General features: G+C 53.8%; 1 protein-coding gene across 2 annotated transcripts; it reads right to left on the reverse strand.

The window, feature by feature from the left end:
* Positions 1–309: 309 nt before the first annotated feature.
* Positions 310–21,695, reverse strand: PLCD1 (phospholipase C delta 1). 2 transcript variants are annotated; one of them, XM_047770218.1, is made up of 15 exons: positions 21,538–21,695; positions 12,912–13,076; positions 9,435–9,663; positions 4,269–4,398; positions 3,934–4,165; positions 3,196–3,397; positions 2,933–3,077; positions 2,707–2,856; positions 2,458–2,616; positions 2,068–2,227; positions 1,783–1,899; positions 1,253–1,431; positions 1,027–1,159; positions 804–953; positions 310–667 (listed from the first exon to the last, which is right to left on the reverse strand). In XM_047770218.1, exons 1-15 carry the CDS (start codon positions 21,569–21,571, stop codon positions 582–584), a joined length of 2,271 nt encoding a protein of 756 aa, XP_047626174.1. In that variant the 5' UTR covers positions 21,572–21,695; the 3' UTR covers positions 310–581. The 2 variants fall into 2 exon arrangements, with proteins under 2 accessions (XP_047626174.1, XP_047626170.1); XM_047770214.1 differs by lacking the exon at positions 21,538–21,695 and adding an exon at positions 16,537–16,728.
* Between the last annotated feature and the right edge of the window lie 123 nt (positions 21,696–21,818).

A 21,818-nucleotide genomic window follows, 5' to 3' on the forward strand; every position in this document is an offset into this window, starting at 1 on the left:
TGTAGCAAGTGGGTTTTCAGGTCTGGATGGGTCATTCAGTAGGTCCACCTTGGGGGGGAGTGGGCCTCAGGCTGGAGGGCTAGTCTGGGACATTCCAAAGACTGAGCCTTCTGTATCCTCCACCGTGGAGAGCTTTGTTTCATCCTGGTCCCTCCTGCCTAGGAGGACAGAGGACCTCCTTGAGCCAGTGTGAGTGTGGAGGAGTGGAGTGAGGTACTCTACACACACACACACACACACACACGCACGCGCGCGCATGTATGCAGTTTACGGGAATTTTCTGGCACTAAGGTAAAGAGACCACAGGACTTATTCTTAGGATTTTTATAAAATCCTTCAACCTAGGGCCAGTGAGGGTGGAGAGGGCTGCAGTGTCATTCCTGATGGAACTGGGGACAGCTTCAGGCATGGGGCCAGCTCCTGGGTTCCGAGAGGCAGCAGCACAGAAAACAGGTTGGAGCTGAAGGCAGTGTGGGGTCACCAGCTCTGAGCAAGAGGTTGAGAGCAGCTCCTGTCCTGCCCCCGAGATATGGACAGCGGGCCCATTCCGCGCGGGGCAGCCCCCCCGAGACTCTCCAGGCCTAGTCCCAGAGGGCCACCTTCACAAAGAGGGTGGCAGACGGGTACTGGTCTCCATTCTTGGACAGGAGGTGGACGTGGCGGTATCCTAGCAAGCGGATGGGCGGGCAGGAGCACACGGAGAGAGGTTGGGTCACTCAGGGAGGGTACCTCAAGGGACAGCAGGCCCCGCCCAAGAGATGCCACCCCCCTCCCAGTTGTCCCCTCCCTTGACAAACACTCACCCTGCTTGAGGCTGCTCAAGGGGATGGTACTCTGGCCAATGAAGTCGTTCTTGGAAGAGGCGTCATAATCCTCCACCACGAAGCGCACGAGGGCGAGCTCAGGCACAACCACCTCAAACTCAAACTCCGTGTCCCACCAAGGGTTGAAACCTAGGGGGCAGGCACTGTGTCAGCAGCACAGACTGGCTCCAGAAGCCGGGCCCAACACTGGCCTGACACATACCGTTATTGGTGACCACAGCGGTCTGGCGACTGGCCACATCACGGCCCACACCGTGGATCTCTACTGTCACCTTGGGGTCCACAATTGAATTCTTATTCTTGTTGACTTTTGGCAGCTGCTGCCCTGAGATGACCTGAGGGAAGGTGGGGGACAGTGGAGGGTTCAGGATGGGACTGGGGGAGAAGGGAGGCCTGTGGGCACCTGTCCCTCCTGTGGCCGACCATACCCTGACACTGAGCCGCTTCCGAGCCCACCAGGGCCCCTGAGCCAGGGCACGGGAGTTGAAGGTAGAGTTGGGGTCTCGCAGGAAGGCAGGCTTCAGCACATACCCACAGGCCCCGTTGTCCTGGAAGCGGCCCTGGTACACGTCCATCTCTGGCCCAGGTGTCTGGAAGTTCAGGGCCACTAAGGGCAGGACAGAGCAATCAGAGGCTGTGGGTTGCCCTCAGAAATACTGGGGGTACAGAGTCCTAAGCAAAAGCAGGGTCCAGGATCACTCTGATGCCTGATACCCACCTGCCACCCTCCCTGACCCACCACACCAATGCCCATGCATTTCTGGTGCCAGGATTCAAAGGATGACAGATTTCAGATGGTGCCATGTGCTGCTGGGGGATATTTCCAAACAGACTGCCAGATCCTGAGCCCACAAATCCCTGTATCTGGCTCTGCCCAGGTCCCCAGAGGCTCCTGGCCTCTGGCCCTCCAGGCAGAAACCGTCACCCAGGCCTCCTCCCCGTCTCAGCCAGCCCGTACCAATCTGGCAGCCAGAGTTCCACATCTCCACGGGGTTATAGTTGGAGGAGTCCGTTCTCCAGCCAGCAGGGTAGATCCTGCTCAGGTGATTCACGTTGTGGCGGACAAAGCTGTTTCCTGAGGGAGTTGGAGCTGATCAGAAGTGGAGGCCTCCTGGTGAGCCCAAGCCCCTCCCCACCAGCTCCGCCTGGTAACAGTGGAGGAAGAGAGGAACAGTCTGGGCCCTGCCCAGCTCAGGTGGTCAGGTAGATGGACAGCAGCCTGGGGATGCAGGGCTGGGCTCACCTGACTCTTGGAGCAGTCGGAGAGCACGGTTCTCAGAGAAGGATGCCATCTCATAGAAAGCCTGCCCGGGGGTGCCAGGGCTGGGGAAGCCCCGAAAGTGGACACTCTTGCAGTAAATGACCATATCGGAGAGCTCCTTCACTAGCCTGAGCTTGTCCTCCTGGGGGCCATGGGGAGGCCCGGGTTAGATTCAGAGGTTGGGGCAGGTGGGCACTGAGAGAGCCAGAAACCCAGAGAGACAGAGAGGAGACAGAGGGGGCAGAGGGTCTGAATGGCAGCCATAGAGAACCCGGACAAGGCAAACATCCCACGGGGTGATGGAGGGTAATGATGCGGGAGGGCCCCAGGGCTGCTCCCTCCTCCCTTGCCCCCAGCCACTCCCCCTCTAACCGTGGGCTTGTGCTGCACTCGGCTTCTCACTGCCTCATCCTCCATCTCTGCGGCCTCATCCTCATCTGACACCACAGTGGCCTCTGGGCTGCCTTCCCCTCCTGGAGGAAAAAGCCCCCCAAGCTTCTTCCCCTTCAGCAAGATCTTCCCCTTCAGTTGCTAAGGATGGAGGAGCAGCTGGTCAAGACCCAGCTAGCCTCCCCGCCAGTCCCCTACCCTCTCCTCTGGGCACCCCATCCCGCCAGGCACCTCAGGGGAAGGCAGGCTGGTGGTGACCCCATCCAATGGCCGATCTAACAGCATGGGGCCCAGGAGGGCGCGCAGGTGTCGCGCCATCACGCGCTGCTGCTCCAGGCTGCAGTGGTTCTCCAGGGACAGGATGACAGGGTAAGAGGACGCCTGGAGGCCCAAGGGTAGATTAGGAGTGTCGCTCAGCTCCGATCATCCCCCTCCTTACCCCCAGGGGCGCGCCCACCTTGAAAGCGTAGTCCCGGATGGCCCTAAGCACGTCGCAAAAGAGGATCTTGGAGGTGAAGGTGTAGCCGTGGTAGATGATAGGCTCCTGGTTGGGCCCATCCCAGCAATCCAGCTCTAGGCAGCGACAGCCTTTGCACAGCGCCCTGTGGGTAGGGTGGCGGCTAGACCCTCGGTCCCGCCCCGCACCCTCATGCCGGCCCCGCCCCTCACGCTAGCCCCGCCTCCGCCTTGTGCACAATTCCCGCGCCCGCGGGGCCCCACCGGATGTAGGCTTCTGTGCTGCTGGGCCCCGTAAGCTGGTCTTCTAGCAGGTAAGTGTTGTGCGAGGACGACACCAGGTAGTGGCTGAGTGGCTGGCCCATGTCCTGGTAGACCCGCCGGTGCGCCAAGTTGAAGGCGCTGCCATCGGCGGAGAGCAGGTACATAAGGAAGCCGTCCTTGGTCATCTGCCTCTGCGCCTTGGCTGGGAGGAGGGCGGCGTCAGAGCTGGGTCAGAGCCCTCTGCATGCCAGCCTCCTCCCAGGGTCAGGGGACCTTTCTGGCGCCACTGCCCTGGGCAGAGGGCCCCCACTTCCCCAGTCTCCCATCCTAAACAGATCCTTGATAGCTCTTGGAATGGGGTACGTTTGAGTCTCTGGACCAGACAGTAACTACCCAGGGTGAGGACCTGTGTTCTCCTCTTCTGTCCCACATGCTGTGAGGCCTTCTGAGGTGGAACCTTATCTCCTCCTTCTCCAGGACAGGGCCCCCATCTTAAGTCTTAAAGCTTTGTGCCCTGCACCGACACAAGAAGTGAAGCAGGAAAAATACCTGCTTTTCCAGCCTCCCCTAGCTTCCTTCCTGGGGGAGGGGTCATGATGCCAGAACCCTGCCTCCCATTGGCCTGCTTTCTTGGGGCAGGGAATTTCTGACCAAGGGCCCTGGGGCTGGCCGAGAAGCCCGCTTCCCTCCAGCAACCTACTCTTGGGGTGCCATCTCCCCACCCATTGTGGCCCTCACCCGTCTCGCTGGGCTCATAGCGCTCAATGAGAGAGAGCGCCAGGGCAGGCCCCGCTGCCTCCTCCCGCTGCTGGTGCTGCAGGAACGCCACTAACTGATCCACTGATAGGGCCTCCTCAGAGCCAGCAGCCTCCTCAAAGATGCGGTCAATCTCCTTCCTCTGGGTCAGCATCTTGTAAAAGGTCTCAATCTCCTCATCTTCCAGAGAGTCCGTCTGAGAGTGGTCACATTCCTACAGAGCCAGGACACCAGGTGGGCAGGGCTCAGAGCAGGCCCAGGGCTGCACGGTCAAGGACCCACTACCAGGTACACCCAGCCCTCACTTCCTGCCTCACCCTGAAGATCTTCCGGGCATAGCTGTCATCCACCTGGATGTTGAGCTCCTTCAGGAAGTTCTGCACCTCCTTGAAGCTCATCTTGTTGTCCTTGTTTTTGTCAGCTTTTCGCAAGCAGGAGTGAATCCAGCTGGGCAAGATGTAAGGAAATAATAGGAGCCCCAGTACCCCAGCCAGAGCCACGGTTCAAGCTCATGGTTAACTTCTGAGTGCAGGCAGATTGAAATCCTCTGTTGACACAGCTTCCTGCAAGCTCAACTTACTGGCACATCCACATTTCAGGGGCAAGACCTAGTGACCTCTTTGGATGAAATGTGACATCTGATGACGGGGTCTATTTCCTATATTCTGGCTTTGAACCCTTTCAAAATTTCAAAGACATTTCTCACTCTAAAGGGTTCATTACAGACAATTTATAAAATGCAGAAAAGTAAGCAAACAAAGCCCCCATGGCCCTCTTACTACTGTTCACATTTCAAGGTATGTCTTTCTGGTTTTCAATATATAATTGTCACCCAACTTGATTAAACAACTTGAGGCTTATTTTATAGGAAACAGCAAATTTTAAGCCACTGAACAGAAGGAGGGGACATCACATGAAAAAACAAAGCCTGGATCCTGGTGTCATTATTGGGCCACTGATTTCTTTCCCTTTATTTCACTCATCAGCCTTGACTTTGGTAACAGAAAAAGGGGAGCTTCATGCTATATGCCACAGAAAACAGAGAGCTCACTATAGAAAAAGGCAATGGAAATGCATGAGCACAATGAAAACATGATAGTGGGAGTTCCTGCAGTGGCACAGTCAGTTAAGAATCTGACTGCAGTGGCTCATGTCACTGTGGAGGTGTGGGTTCAATCCCTGGCCCTGAGCAGTGGATTAAAGGGTTAAAGGATCTGGCATTGCTGCTCTGTGGCATAGTTCACAGCTGCAGCTCCCGTCATCAGATTCCGTCTGCCCGGGAACTTTCACATGCCATGAGTGCAGCTGTAAAAAACAAACAAAAAACCAAAAAACTTCTGTGCTTCAGAAAATACCAACAAAAAAAGAAAGAACCCACAGAATGGGAACAATTATTTGCAAAGCATTTATCTCATAAGAGACTTATATTTAGAATGTATTTAAAATAAAACAAAAACTCTTAGAGCTCAATAATACAAAGATAAATAACCCAATTAAAAAATTAGCCAGAGGGGTTCCCGTCGTGGCGCAGTGGTTAACGAATCCGACTAGGAACCATGAGGTTGCGGGTTCGGTCCCTGCCCTTGCTCAGTGGGTTAAAGAGCCGGCGTTGCTGTGAGCTATGGTTTAGGTTGCAGATGCGGCTCAGATCCTGTGTTGCTGTGGCTCTGGCGTAGGCCAGCAGCTATAGCTCTGATTAGACACCTAGCCTGGGAACCTCCATATGCTGCGGGAGTGGCCCAAGAAATAGCAAAAAAGGCCAAAAAAAAAAAATTAGCCAGAGATTTGAATAAACATTCTCCAGAGAAGATGCACAAAAGCACATAAAACATGCTCAACATCATTAATCATTAGAGAAATGCAAATAAAAACTGTAAGATACCTATTAAAGGAGTTCCCATTGTGGCATAGCAGAAACAAATCTGACTAGTATCCATGAGGATGTGTGTTTGATCCCTGGCCCTGCTCAGTGGGTTAAGGATCTGGCATTGCTGTGAGCTGTGGTGCAGGTCGCAGAAGCACCTCGGATCTGGCATTGTTGTGTCTGTGGCTGTTGTTGGCAGCTGCAGTTCCAATTCAACCCCTAACCTGCGAATTTCCATATGTCCTGGGTATCGCCCTAAAAGCAAAAGAAAAGAAAATAATCTATGGAAAAAAGAAAATACCGGAGTTCCTATTGTGGCACAGTGGAAACAAATCCGACTAGTATCCATGAGGATGCAGGTTCGATCCCTGGCCTTGTTCTGTGGTTGGGGATCCGGCGTTGCCATGAGCTATGGTGTAGGTTGCAGCAACGGCTCGGCTCCCGTGTTGCTCTGGCTGTGGTGTAGGCCAGCAGTAGTATCTCCGATTCAACCCTGAGCCTAGAAACTTCCAATGCTGCAGGTGCGGCCTTAAAAAGAGAGAAAGAGAGAAAGGGGAGGGAGGAAGGAAGGAAAGAAAGAAAGAAAATATCAAGTGTTGTTAAGGATGTGGAGAAATTGGAACATTTGTGCACTGTTGGTGGGGTTGTGAAATGGTACAGATGCTATGGAAACCAGTATGGTGGTTCTTCAAAAAACAGAAATTAGAATTATCATAGGAAACAGCAATTTCACTTCTAGGTGTATATCCAAAATAATTGAAAACAGGGTCTTAGAGAGACACTTGTACACCCATGTTTAAAGCATTATTCACATTAGACAAAAGGTGTAAGTAACCCAAGTGTCCATTAATGGATAAGTGAATAGGCAAAGAGTGGGCCATACATACAGTGGAATATTGTTCAGCCTTTATAAAGGATGGAAATTTTAACATATGCGACAATATGGATGAACCTTGAGGACATTATGCTAAGTGAAATAAGCCAGTGGCCAAAAGTCAAATACTGTATGATTCCACCTATATGAGGAAGCAGAGTAATTAAATTCATAGAGACAGAAGGTAGAACAGTGGTTGCCAGGGGCTCAGGGGAAGGTGGAATGGGATGTTACTATTTAATGGGTACAGAGTTTTAGTTTTACAAGGTGAAAAGAATGGATGCAACTCGAGACTCATGCTGAGTGAAGTAAGTCAGAAAGAGAAAGACAAATAGCATATGATATCACTTATGTCTGGAATCTAATATACAGCACAAATGAACCTATCTGCAGAAAAGAAATAAACTCATGGACTTGGAGAACAGACTTGTGATTGCTAAGGGGGAGGAGGAGGGAGTGGGATGGACTGGGAGTCTGGGGTTAGTAGATGCAAACTACTGCATTTGGAGTAGATAAGCAATGAGATCCTGCTGCATAGCACAGGGAGCTATATCTGGTCACTTGTGATGGAACGTGATGGAGGATAATGTGAAAAAAAGAATGTGTGTGTGTGACTGGGTCCTGACTGGGTCACTTTGCTATACAACAGAAGTTGATGGAACATTGTAAATCAACTATAATAGAAAAAATTAAAATCTTTAAAACAAACAAAAAAACAAGATGAAAAGAGTTCTGAAGATGGGCTGCACAACAATGTGAATGTACTTAACACTACTGAACTGTACACTTAAAAAGGATTAGGATAGGAGTTCCTGTCGTGGTGCAGCAGAAATGAATCTGACTAGGAACCATGAGGTTTCGGGTTCGATCCCTGGCCTCGCTTAGTGGGTTAAGGATCCAGCGTTGCCGTGAGCTGTGGTGTAGGTCACAGACATGGCTCGGATCTGGCATTGCTGTGGCTCTGGCGTAGGCCATCGGCTACAGCTCTGATTGGATCCCTAGCCTGGGGACCTCCATATGCCTCGGGTGTGGCCCTAAAAGACAAAAAACAAAAAAAGCAAAAAACAAAAAACAAAACCAACTGGTTAAGATAGTAAATTTTATATATGTATTACCACAATTAAAAATTAAAATAAATAGTTCTGTTAAAAAAGAGCGTAACAACAACAAATCGGCCAAGGACCTATTGAATAGCTGCTTCTCCAAAAAGATATACAAATAGCCAGTAGCCACATGTAAAGATGCTCAACATCATTAGCCATCAAGGAAATGCAAATCAAAACCACAATGAAATATCACTTCAAACCCACAAGGATGGCTGTAATAAAAAAGGCAGATAACAAGAAGGGTTAGTGAAGATTTGAGTACTCAGAACCCTCATACACTGCTGGTGGGAATGTAAATTTCCTCTTTAGAAAACAGTTTGGCAGTTCCTCAAAAAATTAAACATACAGTAAACGTAAGACTCAGAAATTCTCAAGAGAAATGAGACCATATGTCTACACAAAAAATTCTACTCAAATGTTCATAGCAGCACTATGCAGAAAAGCCCAAAAGCAGAAACCCAGATGTCCATTATTGCTGAATGGATAAATAAAATGTGGAATAACTATACAATGGTATAGAATCAGGCAATAAGAAGGAATGACGTATTAATGCATGCCACCGCATGGATGAACAGTAAAAACATGGTGTTCAGTGAAAGAAGCCAATCACAAGACTGTATGATTCCATTTATATAACATGTCCAGAAGAGACAAATATATAGACACAGAAGGTAAAGTAGTGGTTGTCAAGGGCTGAGGTTGTGGGAAAATGTAGCCTGCTAAAGGGTATGGCGTTTCCTTTGGGGGTGATGAAAAATCTTTAAAGTTTATTGGTTGATGGTTACCTAACTCTGTGACTACACTAAAAAGCATGGACTTGTACACTTTAAGGAGATGAATTATATCCCAATAAAGCTGTCAAAAAATAAAAAGCACTGGTGCCTGTTCCACCCTAATCCTATATACCAGAAGCCCAAACACTTTGAATCATAGACTAGTACATTATTTTACACCTAGATTTTGAAGTAGATTAGATTCAAGCCTAGGGACTGGCCTACCTACCAGTCCTGGGAGAACCCCATCACTCCCCAAAGAATGGCACAGGCTATGGGGGTAAGTGTGAATGGACCATGGCCTCCCAAACTCCCAGAGAGGAAAAAATGTAGTCACTCTAGGAAACATAATTAAAACATCCAAGATCAGGTCTCCCATTGAAGCAGGCAGCTCCTCTCAGCATCCCCAGCCTCTCAGCTCCATGCTGGTTACAGAGGGGGGATGGGGGACTTCAGGAGGCTGCACTGCTATCTGGCCCTTGGGCTCCAGTACCTTTTCTGCTCCCCCCAATGAGATATATTTGGAGATGAGGCCTTGAGAGATTTAGGTGAGATTATGAGTGGGGCCCTCATGATGGGATTAGTGTACAAGAGACACCAACGAGCTTGCTATCTCTCTCTCTTTGCCATGTGAAGGCTAGAAGCAAGGAAGAGAGCTCACCAGAACCAGACCATGCTGGCCCCCTGACCTTGGACTTTCAGCCTCCAAACAGTAAGCAAATCAATTCCTATTGTTTAAAGCACCCATCTACAGTATTTGGGTGTGATGGCCCGAGCTAGGTATCTTCCACACCCAGGCTGCCCTGGGGACAACCACAGCCAGTAGCCACAGGCTGGGCCTGGACCCACCGCCACCAGAAGGATACTGCTGCAGCTTCTGCCGCTGATCCATGGAGCCTGAGTGGTGGATGATCTTGCGCAGGCCCAGTACCCAGTGCTGGGCGTCAGCCGGTGATGGGGCGATGAGGTCTAGGGTGTTGCGCTGGTCCTTGAAGATGATGGAGAAGCAGCGGTCCTCAGGCACGTCCCGGGCAAACTTCTCCAGGCCCTCGGTACGGTGCCCCATCCGCACCTCCTGAATGTCCTCGATGGAGACTGCAGGGAGCGGAAGGGTCGGGTGTGGGGGGCAGAGAGAGCCATGAGGCCAAGCCCAGCCCCCAGCATGGCTGGTGCCCCAGCATGGGGAGGAAGTGCAGCTTAGAGACATAGCCAGGGCTGGTGCTCAGGCATTGAACCAGAGAGGGAGGACAGAGGCAGGAGGATGGTTGAAGGACAGAGACTGAAGTGGACACGGCTATAGTGAACAGAGTGGAAACGCCCAGGGAAAGGCAGACAGAGAGGCCGCCTTTAGGGTGGGAAGGGCACCTAGGGTCCTGCCACCCACCCCCTGCCCCATTTCCCTGCTGGGAGGGAACGGAGCCCCTGGGAAAAGATTGGGACAGGGCTCTCAGACAGAGAGATGGAGACCATTCTGGAGCTTGGGGCCTGTGACAGAGAGGAGGCCACACACTCTTCTGATTGTACTTGACTCTGGGCTCGTCCTCCTTTCAAGATGGCCACGAGAGCCTCCCTCTCCTGACCCCTCAGGAGTGTGGCTCCAGTCTCCTGACTGCTACCCTTGGTCAGCCCTGGCCATGGGGTCTGGGGACAGAGGGAGAAGTACTGTGTCAGGGGGCAGCCAGGGCCTTGCCCTACATGGATCTGTATGTGTCTTGATCTCAGGGAGTTCCTTGGCAGGGATGGTGCTCCAGGATCCCTGGAGGCAGACTGGAGGGTGCCCCTTGGGGCCTGGGATGGCATCGTTCTGCCCTTGGGAGCCAGGGGGGCACTTCCTGTTGCAGCCCAGCCTTGCAAGCTTCAGGGAACAGCAAGGTGCTGCTGGCCCCGCTTCACCCTCAGGGTGCCCTCCCTGGCCTGGCTGGGAGCTACTGCCACCAGCTGGGCTCTGCCCCTGCTGCATCCCTATCCCAAGCCATCCCCATCCATCTGTCCTGCGTCCCAGACCAGCTCTGACTCTCCCTATGGCTACCTACACTGGGAGCCCAGGCACCTCCTGGCCACCTGCAGGCCCCACAGGTGTGGCACATGCCAGCCCAGGCAGCAGACTCTGCGGTGGGAGACACGTTAACCCTGGGCCATCTGGGGTGCAGGGGATATCCCTGCTTAATCCTTCCATGACGGCCCGCTGGCCTGCTTGGCCCCACACCAGCTGCAGCTGCCCTGGGCTGAGAGTGAAAACAGGAAGCCTGGCCGGGCGATACCTTCCCTGCTGATAATCTTTGTCTGCCTACAGGAACCAGAGCTTAGGGAGCAGGAAGCAGAGGCAAAGAGACCTGGGACCGGGGGAGCCTGCTCCACTTCCCCCCCTCCTGGCCTCAGTTTCCCTGGGAGGGCAGTCTCACTGCTCACCCAGGGGAGGGAAGCAGCTGACCCGCGTGTTCAGCCAATCTGTCTCTGTCTCTGCCATGGAAAAGAGCCTCTTCCTGTTATGTTCCTTACCTGAGCACACCTGGAGCCCAGAGCCCCATCCGTCGCCTCTGAGGCCCTCCTCTCAGGGCACAGGCATCTCACTCAGGCCCTTTCCTCGTTCTCTCCTCTGCACCTTTGCTCACACCGGGCCTCCTGCCTGGGATGCTCCTCCTGCCTGAGCTCACAGCTGTCCCCGTATGAGGTTTCCAGCTCTCCAGCTCAGGTCTGAAAAGGCATGGACCTCCTACTTCTCTGTGTGCCCCCTGCCCACCCCACCAAGTGCCAGACATACACTGGGAACCATGCATGTGTACCGGCTGGCGGTTGGGCGCTCAGAAATACCAGGGCTCAAGAGTAAGATGCCCGGTTCCCACGGTGCCGCCACCCGCCAGTGTCAAACAGGAAACCCAGTATCAGGGCAGGGGCCTGTGAAGGAGCCTGACTGGTGCCACAGACAGAAGCAGAGGCGGTCACTCCTGCATCAGGTGACAGACATGTACTCAGGGTAGCTTTCTGAAAGCTCTTCTGGCTCCATCCTCTCTGATTCTGTCCTGCCCAGCTCAGAAACCTCCCTTGGCCCACAGCCCCCAGGACCCAGCAAGGGGACCCTCCTCCCTTCCTGGCTCCCCTCACCCTGCCACAGACCTGCAGGCCATACCTTCTCAGGTTTCTGCCCAGTGCCTGGGGGTGCCTGGCAGACCCCACCTCGGTACCCTCCCTTTCCTTCTGCTCCCTTCCCATCTGGACCCTGTCACCTGTGTCTGGACTCACTCCCCGTAGACCTACCAGTGGGCTGACCCTGCCTGCTCCCGTACCCCCCACAGCCAAGAACAGGTGAATGGGTGAGTGATTTCCAGGGATTTGGGCTGTGTGAAATCTAGCTGCAGTGCTCTCTCTGCCCACCAGCCACATGTGGCTATTTAAATATAAATTAGTTACAATTCACTAAAATTAAGAATTCGGTTTCCTCAGTCATCCTAGCCACAGTTCACGTGCTCAATGGCCACAGATGGCCAATAGCTGCCATATTGGACAGCACAGATGGAGAACCTTTCCATTATTATAGAAAGTTCTTTTGGATAGCTTTGATCTAAAATTTTCCCACCAAGTAAAGGTGCAGAGGGGCCCTCTCATTTTACAAAATCTTTAGGGCAATCTGCGTGAAAGGACACCAGTTAGAGAGCTTTCTCCCTTAGGCCTTGCGGGATGCACTTTCCATCTGCATGCCTGAGCTTTGGATTCCTGGGCTTTTTCTGCAGGCTCCAGAGAGCCCTCAGGCCCACACCCTCAAGGGCACTGCCCAGCCAAAGCCTCTCTCTGCAAGTCCAGCCCTGCTCCACCCTAGCCTCCCTATTCTGGCCCCAGTCCCAGGGAGGAGCTGCCTCCTGTGGCCCCACCTCACATCCTGGCCACTGATACCCGGAAGGGCCTTATCTTCCCCCTGGACTTTGGGCCTCACCACACCTGGAATCCTAGTCTGCCCAGTTTCGCTCCTTCTCACAAACATTTGGGTGGATACCTGTGAGTTCAGGCAATACTGTCTAGCTCCCTCCCTCCCTGTGAGCCTGGCTTTCCCCACCTGTGGTCATGGCCATGTATTCCTATCCTCAAAGGCTTTAGCATCCTCCATCTGTGGCCCTTGGTCCATGCCTGTCCTCTCTAGCCCAGTCTGGAGTCTAGTCTAGTCCTCAAGTTTCTCCATATCTGGTCCTGGTTGCATGACTGATCCACAGCCCGCCAGGCCAGGCCTCCATTTCCCTACCTCTGGTCGAGTCCATGGCTGACCTTCACCCGTCCCACCCCAGCCAGGGTTAGTTTCCCCATCCAAGCATAGGTTCCACACCCCGCCCTCCCCCTCAGCCCAGGGCACTCACACAGCTGCGACTCAGGTGTTCGCATGACCTTGCGGGACTCCTGCCAGATGGTCTTGCAGTCCTCCTGCAACTTGTAGAAGCGTTCTCTCCGCCATGAGTTAGATTTCACCTTCAAAAGCTGGCCACCCTTCAGCAGTGCCTGTAGGTCCTTGTCATCCTGTAGGCCTAGGGGGCAGAGCTGGTAAGAGGCCACCTCCCGTAGTGTCCCAGCTGGCCATGCCCACCTCTGGATCTTCTCAGTTCATTTTTCACCAGCCTCATCCTCAGCTCTCTGTCCACTTCTCCTTCTGCCACCCTTGCTCCAACCTGATTCTGGAGCCCAGCCTTCTCCAGGAAAGCATCAATGATTCTAGCCAAGGCAGTGCAAACCTTAGGATAACCGCCTACTCAAAGCCTCATTTTAAACATTATGACCTGCCACCTACAGCTGAATGGACCAAGGGAGGGAAGCTAATCCAAAAACACCTGGTTCCTGGGTGAACCAGACCCCTCAGAAATGGCCCGGCTCTGAAAGACAAACTGGGCCCCACACCAACGTACTTAGGGATCAGAGTGACCTGAAGGAATCTGGGACCAAAAGATGGGGCAGAGCAGGAAAAAAAATGGGCAGAATCAGATGGAAATGGACCCCAGAGCATCATGAGTCCAGTGGCTTTCCAAGTCCCGTGACTCTGGAATCACTGGTGCTAGGTCCAGGTCGCTTCCTGACCCCTGCGTGACCTGGGCAAGTGACTTCATGTTTCAGGGCCTCAACTTGCCTATCTGTAAACTGAGTATAGCATCCACCTTGAAGGGAAGTTCTACAGTTAAATGGAGTGATGCATGAATCTGGGGAGGTCTCAAGGCAACCGCAGCTGCAGTGCTTGGTTCCACACTGTGCTTGCTGTAGGACCCATGTGCCCATCCCCAGCACCCTCACCCATGCTGCCTCTACCCCTGAATTAGACCTGCTTGAGTAGGTTGATTATCCCTGCCCCCACAAGAGACAGAGGAGCCCAATGGGGCCTGTGTTTGGCCTTCTGGGATGCCCTGTCCTTACCCAGTCTGTCTCTGAGAGTCCTTGGGTGTCCTGGGTCTAAGGCACAGTGCAGCCCTTTCAGAAACTGAGGCAGGACCTGGCCCAGAGTCCTGTGGAAGGGAGGACCCTGGCTACCTGGCACCCTCTTGTCTGCCTCTCTTCAGAGACCCAGGCTGGCCTGAGACATAGGCTCCCTTCATTCTGCCAGGCACAGTAGGAACAGGCCTGGCTCCCCAGGAGCTGTCATCCCCAAGCAGACCCTGTACCAACTGTGACGAAGAAGAGACACCCCCCCCCACTACCGCCATCATGATTCATCAGTGTAACATAGAGACAGATACATCTAGTTCTAGACCTATCACCCTGGCCACATGTAGTCCAGCAGCCAGCTCTGGTCAGGGCCAATAGACCATCTCACCTCACTTCTGTCCCCAAAACAAAAACTGTGTGGCCTTTCAGCAACCTTTATCCTTCTGCCCTGTCAGAGTAGTGGCATGAGGGACCATACCGGTCTAGTCTGAGGGGACTATGCCAACACCTATAGGCTCTTCTTTTCTGAACGCAGATCCCCAGACCCTGATAAGGATTTTACCCATGTTCCCATTCCCTACCCCCAGCCAGCCTGCTCCACACACATACAGGTCCTACACATCTGGACCACTTCCCAAGGCCTCAGCCACCCACCCTGACTCTATCCCTCCCCATTCTCCTGTCTCCAGTAGGAACAGCACCCCATACTAACACCCTCCCCCAACCATGGCTTTAGGCAACTTCCTTCCCTCTCTGTTTTCCCACCAGCACTGGGTGAGAACAGAGCTGGAGGCGGCTCAGGGCCTCCTCAGAGGTGACAGTCTGATGTCACCTTCCACCACCTTTGTCCTAAGTCTCTCCATCCCCTGCCTTAGTGTCCATTTCCCTTCTGCCCTGGGTGGTGGTGGTGGGGGGCAGTGAAGGAGGAAGGGACTCCTGCAGGATGTCTTCAACTGGGGCTCAAGACAGAGGAAAGGGAAGCTAGTTCTCAGCTGTCAGAGGCGAGAGGCGCCTCTGCCTCAGCTCAGCCCGGTTTTCCATGACCTTTTAGAAGAGAAGGGACATCTCCTTACTCTCTGCCTGCACCCCCTGCCCCCCAGCTGGAGCATTAGGTCAAGCTACTGCATGTGGCACAGCTGGGAGCGGGGGAGCCAGGGCACGGGGTTGGAAGGTAGAAGGTGAGCCCCGCCCTCCAGCTCTGGAAAACACTGAAAAGATGACATGTTCATCCTGTCCTGGAGCCAGGCTGCTGCCCTGTCTGCAGTCAGGCAGAGATAAGTCCCCTGGCTGCCGACATGGCTTCCGGAACAGACCTGGGTCCCAAGGAGTATTGATGATAGCCACTGTCCTCTGGTCTGCTGGGAAAGCCAGCAGGCATCTCCATCTCTGAGCCTCATCTGAAGCCCTTTTGTTTCTGAGGCCTCTGGGCTGCCTGTCCCCACCACCCTTGCTCCCTTAGCACCCAGAAGGTCTGTGGGAACCCCTCCCTCACTCAGCCTTGCTTACTCAACTGTAGAACCTTCTCCTCCTGTGGGAGGGTGTTGATGAGGGGCCTCAGCTCAGGGCTCCTGGATTGACCTTGTAGCTTCATGCAGTGAGGTGGCCATGAGAAGTGCACAGTGGGCTGCAATGCTAATGGGAGGCCAGGTGGGCAGTGCCAGGAGCCCTGCCCAAGTACCTACGGTGATGCCCATGTACCTAAGGTGATGCAGAATGGAGGCATACTGAGCTTGGGACCCAGAGCAATACACAGCTACACAGACATAGCTACACACATACACAATCACAAGACATCACACCAGCACACTCAGTTACATATCACCACACAACATACAGTGCCAGAACATTATCATCATGATAATAACAGTAGCCGCTGTAATAATAATAGTTCATACTTCGATAAGACCCTGTTCTCAGCACATGTATTTAATCCCCTTAACAACCCTATGAGGAAGGCACTGTCATTGTTCCCATTTTACAGAGGATGAAACTGAGGCTGAAGGAAGTTACATGGAAGAGTCAGGACTCAGAAGCCTGCCCACAGGGTCAGTGCTAAGGAAATATTGCCTTATGTAGCCCCCACAAAGAGTAACCACAGAAAATCCAAGGAACACACATACCGTAACACAGAATGACAGAATCAGTCACCTGGATCACCCACTGTCACATCTGTCACCCACAGTTACACATGGTACACAGCATCACACTGGGTCGCACACTGTCACACTCGTGCCACTTGATTATACAGTGTTACATATCATCATTCCTGTACAGCGGCTCCCAGTGCCATACAAATGACAGAATCACTGGGTTTGTAAACAGGATGGTTTGGGGGTGGCAAAGGGCAGAGAACTCTGGAGGGGCTGAGGTAGATCAGGAGAATGGTAGCCAGTCCCCCCTGTACTCACGCCTCATGCCACTCTTGCAAACAGAGCCCCACCGTGAGTCACACTCACACACTAAAAGAAATACTAAACAGGTCCAATCCCCAAAACCAGGAACGTACAGCGTGCGTCCTGACCCAGCTGCCTTCCCAGCCTCCGCAGATCCAGAGGGGAGGGGGGCTGCATCCCTTACCCAGCCTCTGCCCATTAAGCGCTGCCACCTTGAGGCTTTGCTCCTGCAGGTAGAGCTCTCTCGAGTGCCCCTGGCTCCGGCTCCTCTGGACCCCCAGGCACTGCATAACGCTCTTCATTGCCCCTGCTGCCGGCTGAACCTAGCCCGGGACAGTGTGGCGTCCAGAAGGTAGCCCTGGCCCTAGGGCGGGAGCCGCCTCCCTGGAGGAGAATCGGGGCGGAGACTGGGCATAGATGGGCGGGCTAGAACCGGGGTGGGCCGGGGGCCTTGAAGGGAAGGGCTTGGTTCTAGAGGCGGGGCGATACCAGAAATCCGTGCTGAGGGGCTGAGCCAGCTCTGAAGGGCAAGACCGACACCTCCCCGAGGTGTGGCCAGGGTGGAATCAAGGCTGGGGGTGGGAGGAGGTAGAAACCGGGAGGCGGGGCGCCCTGGAGGAGGAGCCGGGACCCAGAGGCCGAGTGGGACACATCCATAACCCAGGAAGCAGAACAGTGGTGAAAGTCAGAGCCCAGAAAAAGGATTGGGGTGGAGCCAGAGCCAAAGAGGTGGGGAGCAGGAGGAGCCGGGTCTGGGACGCGAAGTGGGGCAGAGTGAGACCCAGGAAGACGACCAGGAGCGGAGCCGGGGCCCAGGGGACGAAACAGGGGAGGGTCCCTCACTGGAAAGGCGGTGTTCGCACAGGAACCTCGAGTTTGGAGGCGGTGTGAGGGCGGAGCCTGAGCGGCGAATTCTAAACCCTCGGCTGGGGGCCTGGCTGGAGGATGCGAGGACTGGGCGAGATTGAGCAGAGGAGGGAAGACCCGGCAGGGCGGCGGCCTGGGCTCCCGAGGCTAGCGGAGAACCGGGTGGGGCGGGGTCAGGCAGAGCCGGGCCAGTCAGCAGAGCCCGCCAAGTATTTTACCGTAATTACTCAACGAATCCATTGTGACTTAGCGGGCTGTTGTCTCACTGTAAACCTCAGGCAGGCCTATTTCCTTCTAAAAGAGTTTTGCTACCTGAGTGGGATAATCTCCAAGGTTCCAAATGCGAATGAATTCTTGAAAAAATGCTGATCTTAAAAATGAATCCATTAACTCGGGCTTGCTTGGATAAATAGAGAAGGACTCCAACTCTACGAAACTGTGCTGCCAATGTGCTTGGAAACAGTGGGACCTTTCATGTTAAGTTACAACCTCCCTTTCATTTGCCCAGCAATTATTTATTGAGCCCCTACTGTGTGCCAAGGTCAGGACACCATGAAGAAACCTGACTCACTCCTTACTTTTACTCTCTGCCTCTGAATAGTTCTTTCATTCGCCTTGCTGAAGCTCTAGTTACCAGCAATGACAGTGAATCACTGGCAAAGCCAGTTATTAGCACAGACAAGCACAGCAATAATAACAATAAGCTGAAGCACAGAGTGACTTGCCTAAGGTCCCACCACAGAGAATAATACATCACAAGAATGTGTATTAATATAGATGAACAGGAATATGGGCACAGACTAGGTATTCGTTTGGAGAAAGGAAGAAACAGAGTATAAGGGGAAACCTCTGTTTTAGAGAAACCACACCAGGGATCTTAGCCAGGGAACCAAGAACTCCCTGAGGACCTATGGATAGAATTACATATCAATATAATTTGCTTTCTTTTAATTCTTAAGTATTTTATTTATTTTGCATTTAAAATATGATCCTGGAGTTCCCATTGTGGCATAGAGGAAAGGAATCTGACTAGGATCCATGAGGAGGCAGGTTCGATCCCTGGACTCACTCAGTGGGTTAAGCAGCCAGCGTTGCCATGAGCTGTGGTGCAGGTCACAAATATGACTTGGATCTGGCATTGCTGTGTCTGTGGCATAGACTGGTGGCTACAGCTCCGATTCGACCCCTAGCCTGGGAACCTCCCTATGCTGCGAGTGCAGCCCTAAAAAGGAAAAAAAAAAAAAAAAAAAAAAATATATATATATATATATATATATATATAAAATATGATTCTGAGGAGGGGTCTGCCGCCTTCACCTGACTGCCAAAGTGGCCTATGGTACAAAATAGTTAAGATCAAGGTGGATCAGTGGGTCTGTGAAGTGTCCTGGGTGACAGACAGCTTTGAAACATGATTGAGGTGGGTAGAGGGCTGGCCACCTCAACTTGCCATTACGGCATTATCTTTTGGGGGTACTGGCTTCTGGCTTCTTTGCCAACTTAGATCTCCTTTGCCCCTAGTGCTTGACCCTCACGACATCCCCTGTGCCATAGGTACTGCTTTCCCTTGGATGAGAAAATAGGTCCACACAGGCACAGGGATTTGCTCGGGATCACAGTGAAAGTAGAGGCAAAGCTGGGGTTAGAGCTCAGGTCTCCTGGGATCTAGATGAGGCCTCTCCTACACCCCTCCTTCCACTTTTACAAATACCGGTTTTTACAGTGGGGCAGGAGGGATTCAGTGTTGGGCAAGTCAGTGAAGGTGAATGTGTCCAGTGAGGGGAGGGCTTTGGGAAGCATAGTCCTTTTTGATACATCTGGGGAGCTGCTGGAGAAGCCAGGACATCCCTGGCTAGAATGGAGAGAACAAAGGAAGCAGGGTAGAGCGAGGAAGCCAGAGGACTAGAGCACCAGTCTGAGAGCTCCAAGGGCACAAGAAGGAGCCCTTTGATTCTTAAGCCCAGATCAAGTCACAATCTTCCTGGCTAGGGACTACCTTATGTCCCCTTGTCTTACAAAGAACTCACAGAGCATGGTCACATAAGGTGTAAGCCTCTTGCAGGAACAAGCACCTGCTAGGTACCAGGCAGTGGTCTCATTATTGCCTTATATGTGCTACCTCATTCAGTCCTCACTGCAATCCTTTGGAGGAGATATTATCTCCCATTTTACAGATGAGGACACAGATGCAAAAAAATCAAGGGATATGTCTAAGACGAAAAAGCTAAGGCTTGAACGCAGGCCGTCTGCCCCTGTAATCTGTGACTGGGTACTACACTGCCTCTGCATGCACCTGGGGTGAGGACTGAAGGGCAACCTCATCCAGGCGGACCCCCTCCCCCTAGGACAATGGAGGGGGCCTTTTTGCAACAGACCCTCAATGCCCCAAGCCAGAGAGTGTGGTCCTGCAGCATATGTCCAGTGCTGGGGACCCCGAATAGGAAAGGGGTGCAAACACTGCAATGGAAGTGTAAACGACCTGGAACAGCACAGGACAATGACCACCCCCTCTCACCACCAGTTCTCCTTGCCAGATTCTTGCTTCCCAATCTGGTTTGCAGGCGGAACGAAAGACAGTTAAGGGAGGTAATTTTGGGTGATGAGCTAGAAGTGGCAGGGCGTTCAGGAAACAGCTTGGGATTGCAGTGTTTGTGCTAGCTCTGCAGCAAAGGCTGGACAGTCAGGCACTTGGGAGGAAGGTAGCAAACAGGATGGGCCAGGGCAGCCAAGCCTATGCCATAAGACTGGGAGGTGCTGACTGAGCCTCCACACGGCTTCCTCTCCAGGGAAGAGGCCAGGGCCCAGGGAGAGAGACTGGACAGAGGCACAGATGCTTGAGGTTGGAGCCCATTCCACCATGAGCTGAGGCGCCTGCTATGCCAGAGGTGACCAGAGGGCTTATAGGAGGTCTGAGTGAAGCAGGCACAGAAGAGGGGGTCTCAGGGTAGACAGCACTAGCTAAGGGATGATGAGAGAGAAAGCAGACGTCTCTGCTGTGATCCCCTGAGCTGCCCAGCCTCCCTTCCTACCAGTCTGGCAGGACACTAAGTTCACTTCTGTCCTGAGGGGAGACACAGGAGCACTGGAAAGGGCAGGGATCCCATGACCCATCTGGATGAGTCTGCCTTTAGGAGACCAGACTACTGGTATGAGGGTAACAGCTCTGGGCACTGAGCAAGGTCTCTCTGGGCCATGGAGACCAGATATGGGCCAACCAGGAAACATGAGACAGAGGGGAGGCTGGCTGAAAATAACATCTCTGAGTCTCTCTGAATTCCAGGGAGATCTCTAGTGGACATCCCTGCCTTGCTCTTTCCCATTTATTTTCTCCATGCATGGGTTAGATGGATAGGTGGTGGGCAGCGAACTGCCAGGGTACTAGAAAACAGAGGGAGGTGGGGTTAAGCAGTGGTTGGCTGAGAGGGGGAGGGTTTGCAGAGCTGGCTGGGGGAGCAGGAGGACATAGCCGCCTAAGAGCGGGTGGGTCCCCAGGCTGGAACAGAGAAATGCCAGGTACAGGTTGAGGGGCCTATGCAGCTTGAAGACCTCCAGCCCCTGATGTCCAGAACCAGCGGCTGCTCTCTCTCCTGAAGACACAGCGATGCAGAAAGGAGCTGGCCTAGACTCTTTCCCGGTGGTTCGGGGAGACGGAGCTCGGCTGGACAAAAGGAGCTGCAGGCAGTTAGAGCTGAGACTCTGGCCATTCCGGCCAGGAGGGTGCGCAGATGGGGGCGACTGGGCTGCTCATCCCAGCCCGAGCGTCGCTGACTACGATTTCTTGCGCTGGGCAGCTACCGCGGCACAGCCAGACCTCCGCCAACCTTGTAAACCACCTCGCCCCACCCTTCCCACCCCGCCACACCCACGCGACCTGACGCGGTCCAGGCACGCCTGGGCTTTGGGGAGCCTCTCTGGGCGGCCCGGACGAGGCGGAGAGAACTCGGTTATTCGTGGATGCTGGTTCCTTCCCTCCTCGGTCCCTCAAAGCACGCTAGACCCTGGAGCCCAGCCTTCCGTGACCAAGATAAGAAGAGTAGTCCCCGAGGCAGTGAGGCCGGGGGTCGTCTTTAGGCAAGTCTTCAGACTTGCACCTCTGCTCGCCCCACCCGCCAGACCTGGGAGACAAGCCTGGAAACGCCCAGGGTCGTGTCCGGCAGTCCTGGGCCGAGATTTCCTCAATGCGACAAAAGAGCCGAGGGGCGGGCCCGGGGCGGGGCAGAGGGCGGCCGAAGGAGCCGGGGGTCCCCCTCCCAGAGCCGGTAGGCTTTGCTCAGGGTCAGCTCAGGCGGGGACCCCAGCGTGCCTGCCGAACACTCACCGTGGAGGGTCAGGAAGTCCCGGCCTGAGTCCATGCCCGACGGGCGGCGCGGCGGGAGGGGGGCGCCGCGGGACACTTCTTCGCGGCGACAGCGCTGGCGGCCTAGGGTCCCAGCGCACTGCGGTGGAGGGACCCGAAAGGACTGCGGAGGGGAGGAGATTGGAGGTGGGCCCGGGACTCCGCTCCGCCCCCCGCCCGAGCCCCCGCCCCCGCCCCCTGGGCCCTCCAACCCGTGTCTCTCCCCGCCCCTCCTGGGGATCGTGGAGGAGGGCAGAGGTGGG

The sequence above is a fragment of the Phacochoerus africanus genome, chromosome 1 (assembly GCF_016906955.1).
Source record: "Phacochoerus africanus isolate WHEZ1 chromosome 1, ROS_Pafr_v1, whole genome shotgun sequence".
NCBI classification, from domain to species: Eukaryota; Metazoa; Chordata; class Mammalia; order Artiodactyla; family Suidae; genus Phacochoerus; species Phacochoerus africanus.

Bases quoted from the DNA above. Each gene is read 5' to 3' on its own strand.
- PLCD1 (XM_047770214.1), bottom strand. From the start codon at position 16,654: ATGAAGAGCGTTATGCAGTGCCTGGGGGTCCAGAGGAGCCGGAGCCAG. The intron at 13,077-16,536 runs GTAAGGGATGCA...TCTGCCCCCTAG, and splicing joins GCTTAATGGGCAGAGGCTGG to GCCTACAGGATGACAAGGAC. The intron at 668-803 runs GTGAGTGTTTGT...TCCGCTTGCTAG, and splicing joins CTTGAGCAGCCTCAAGCAGG to GATACCGCCACGTCCACCTC.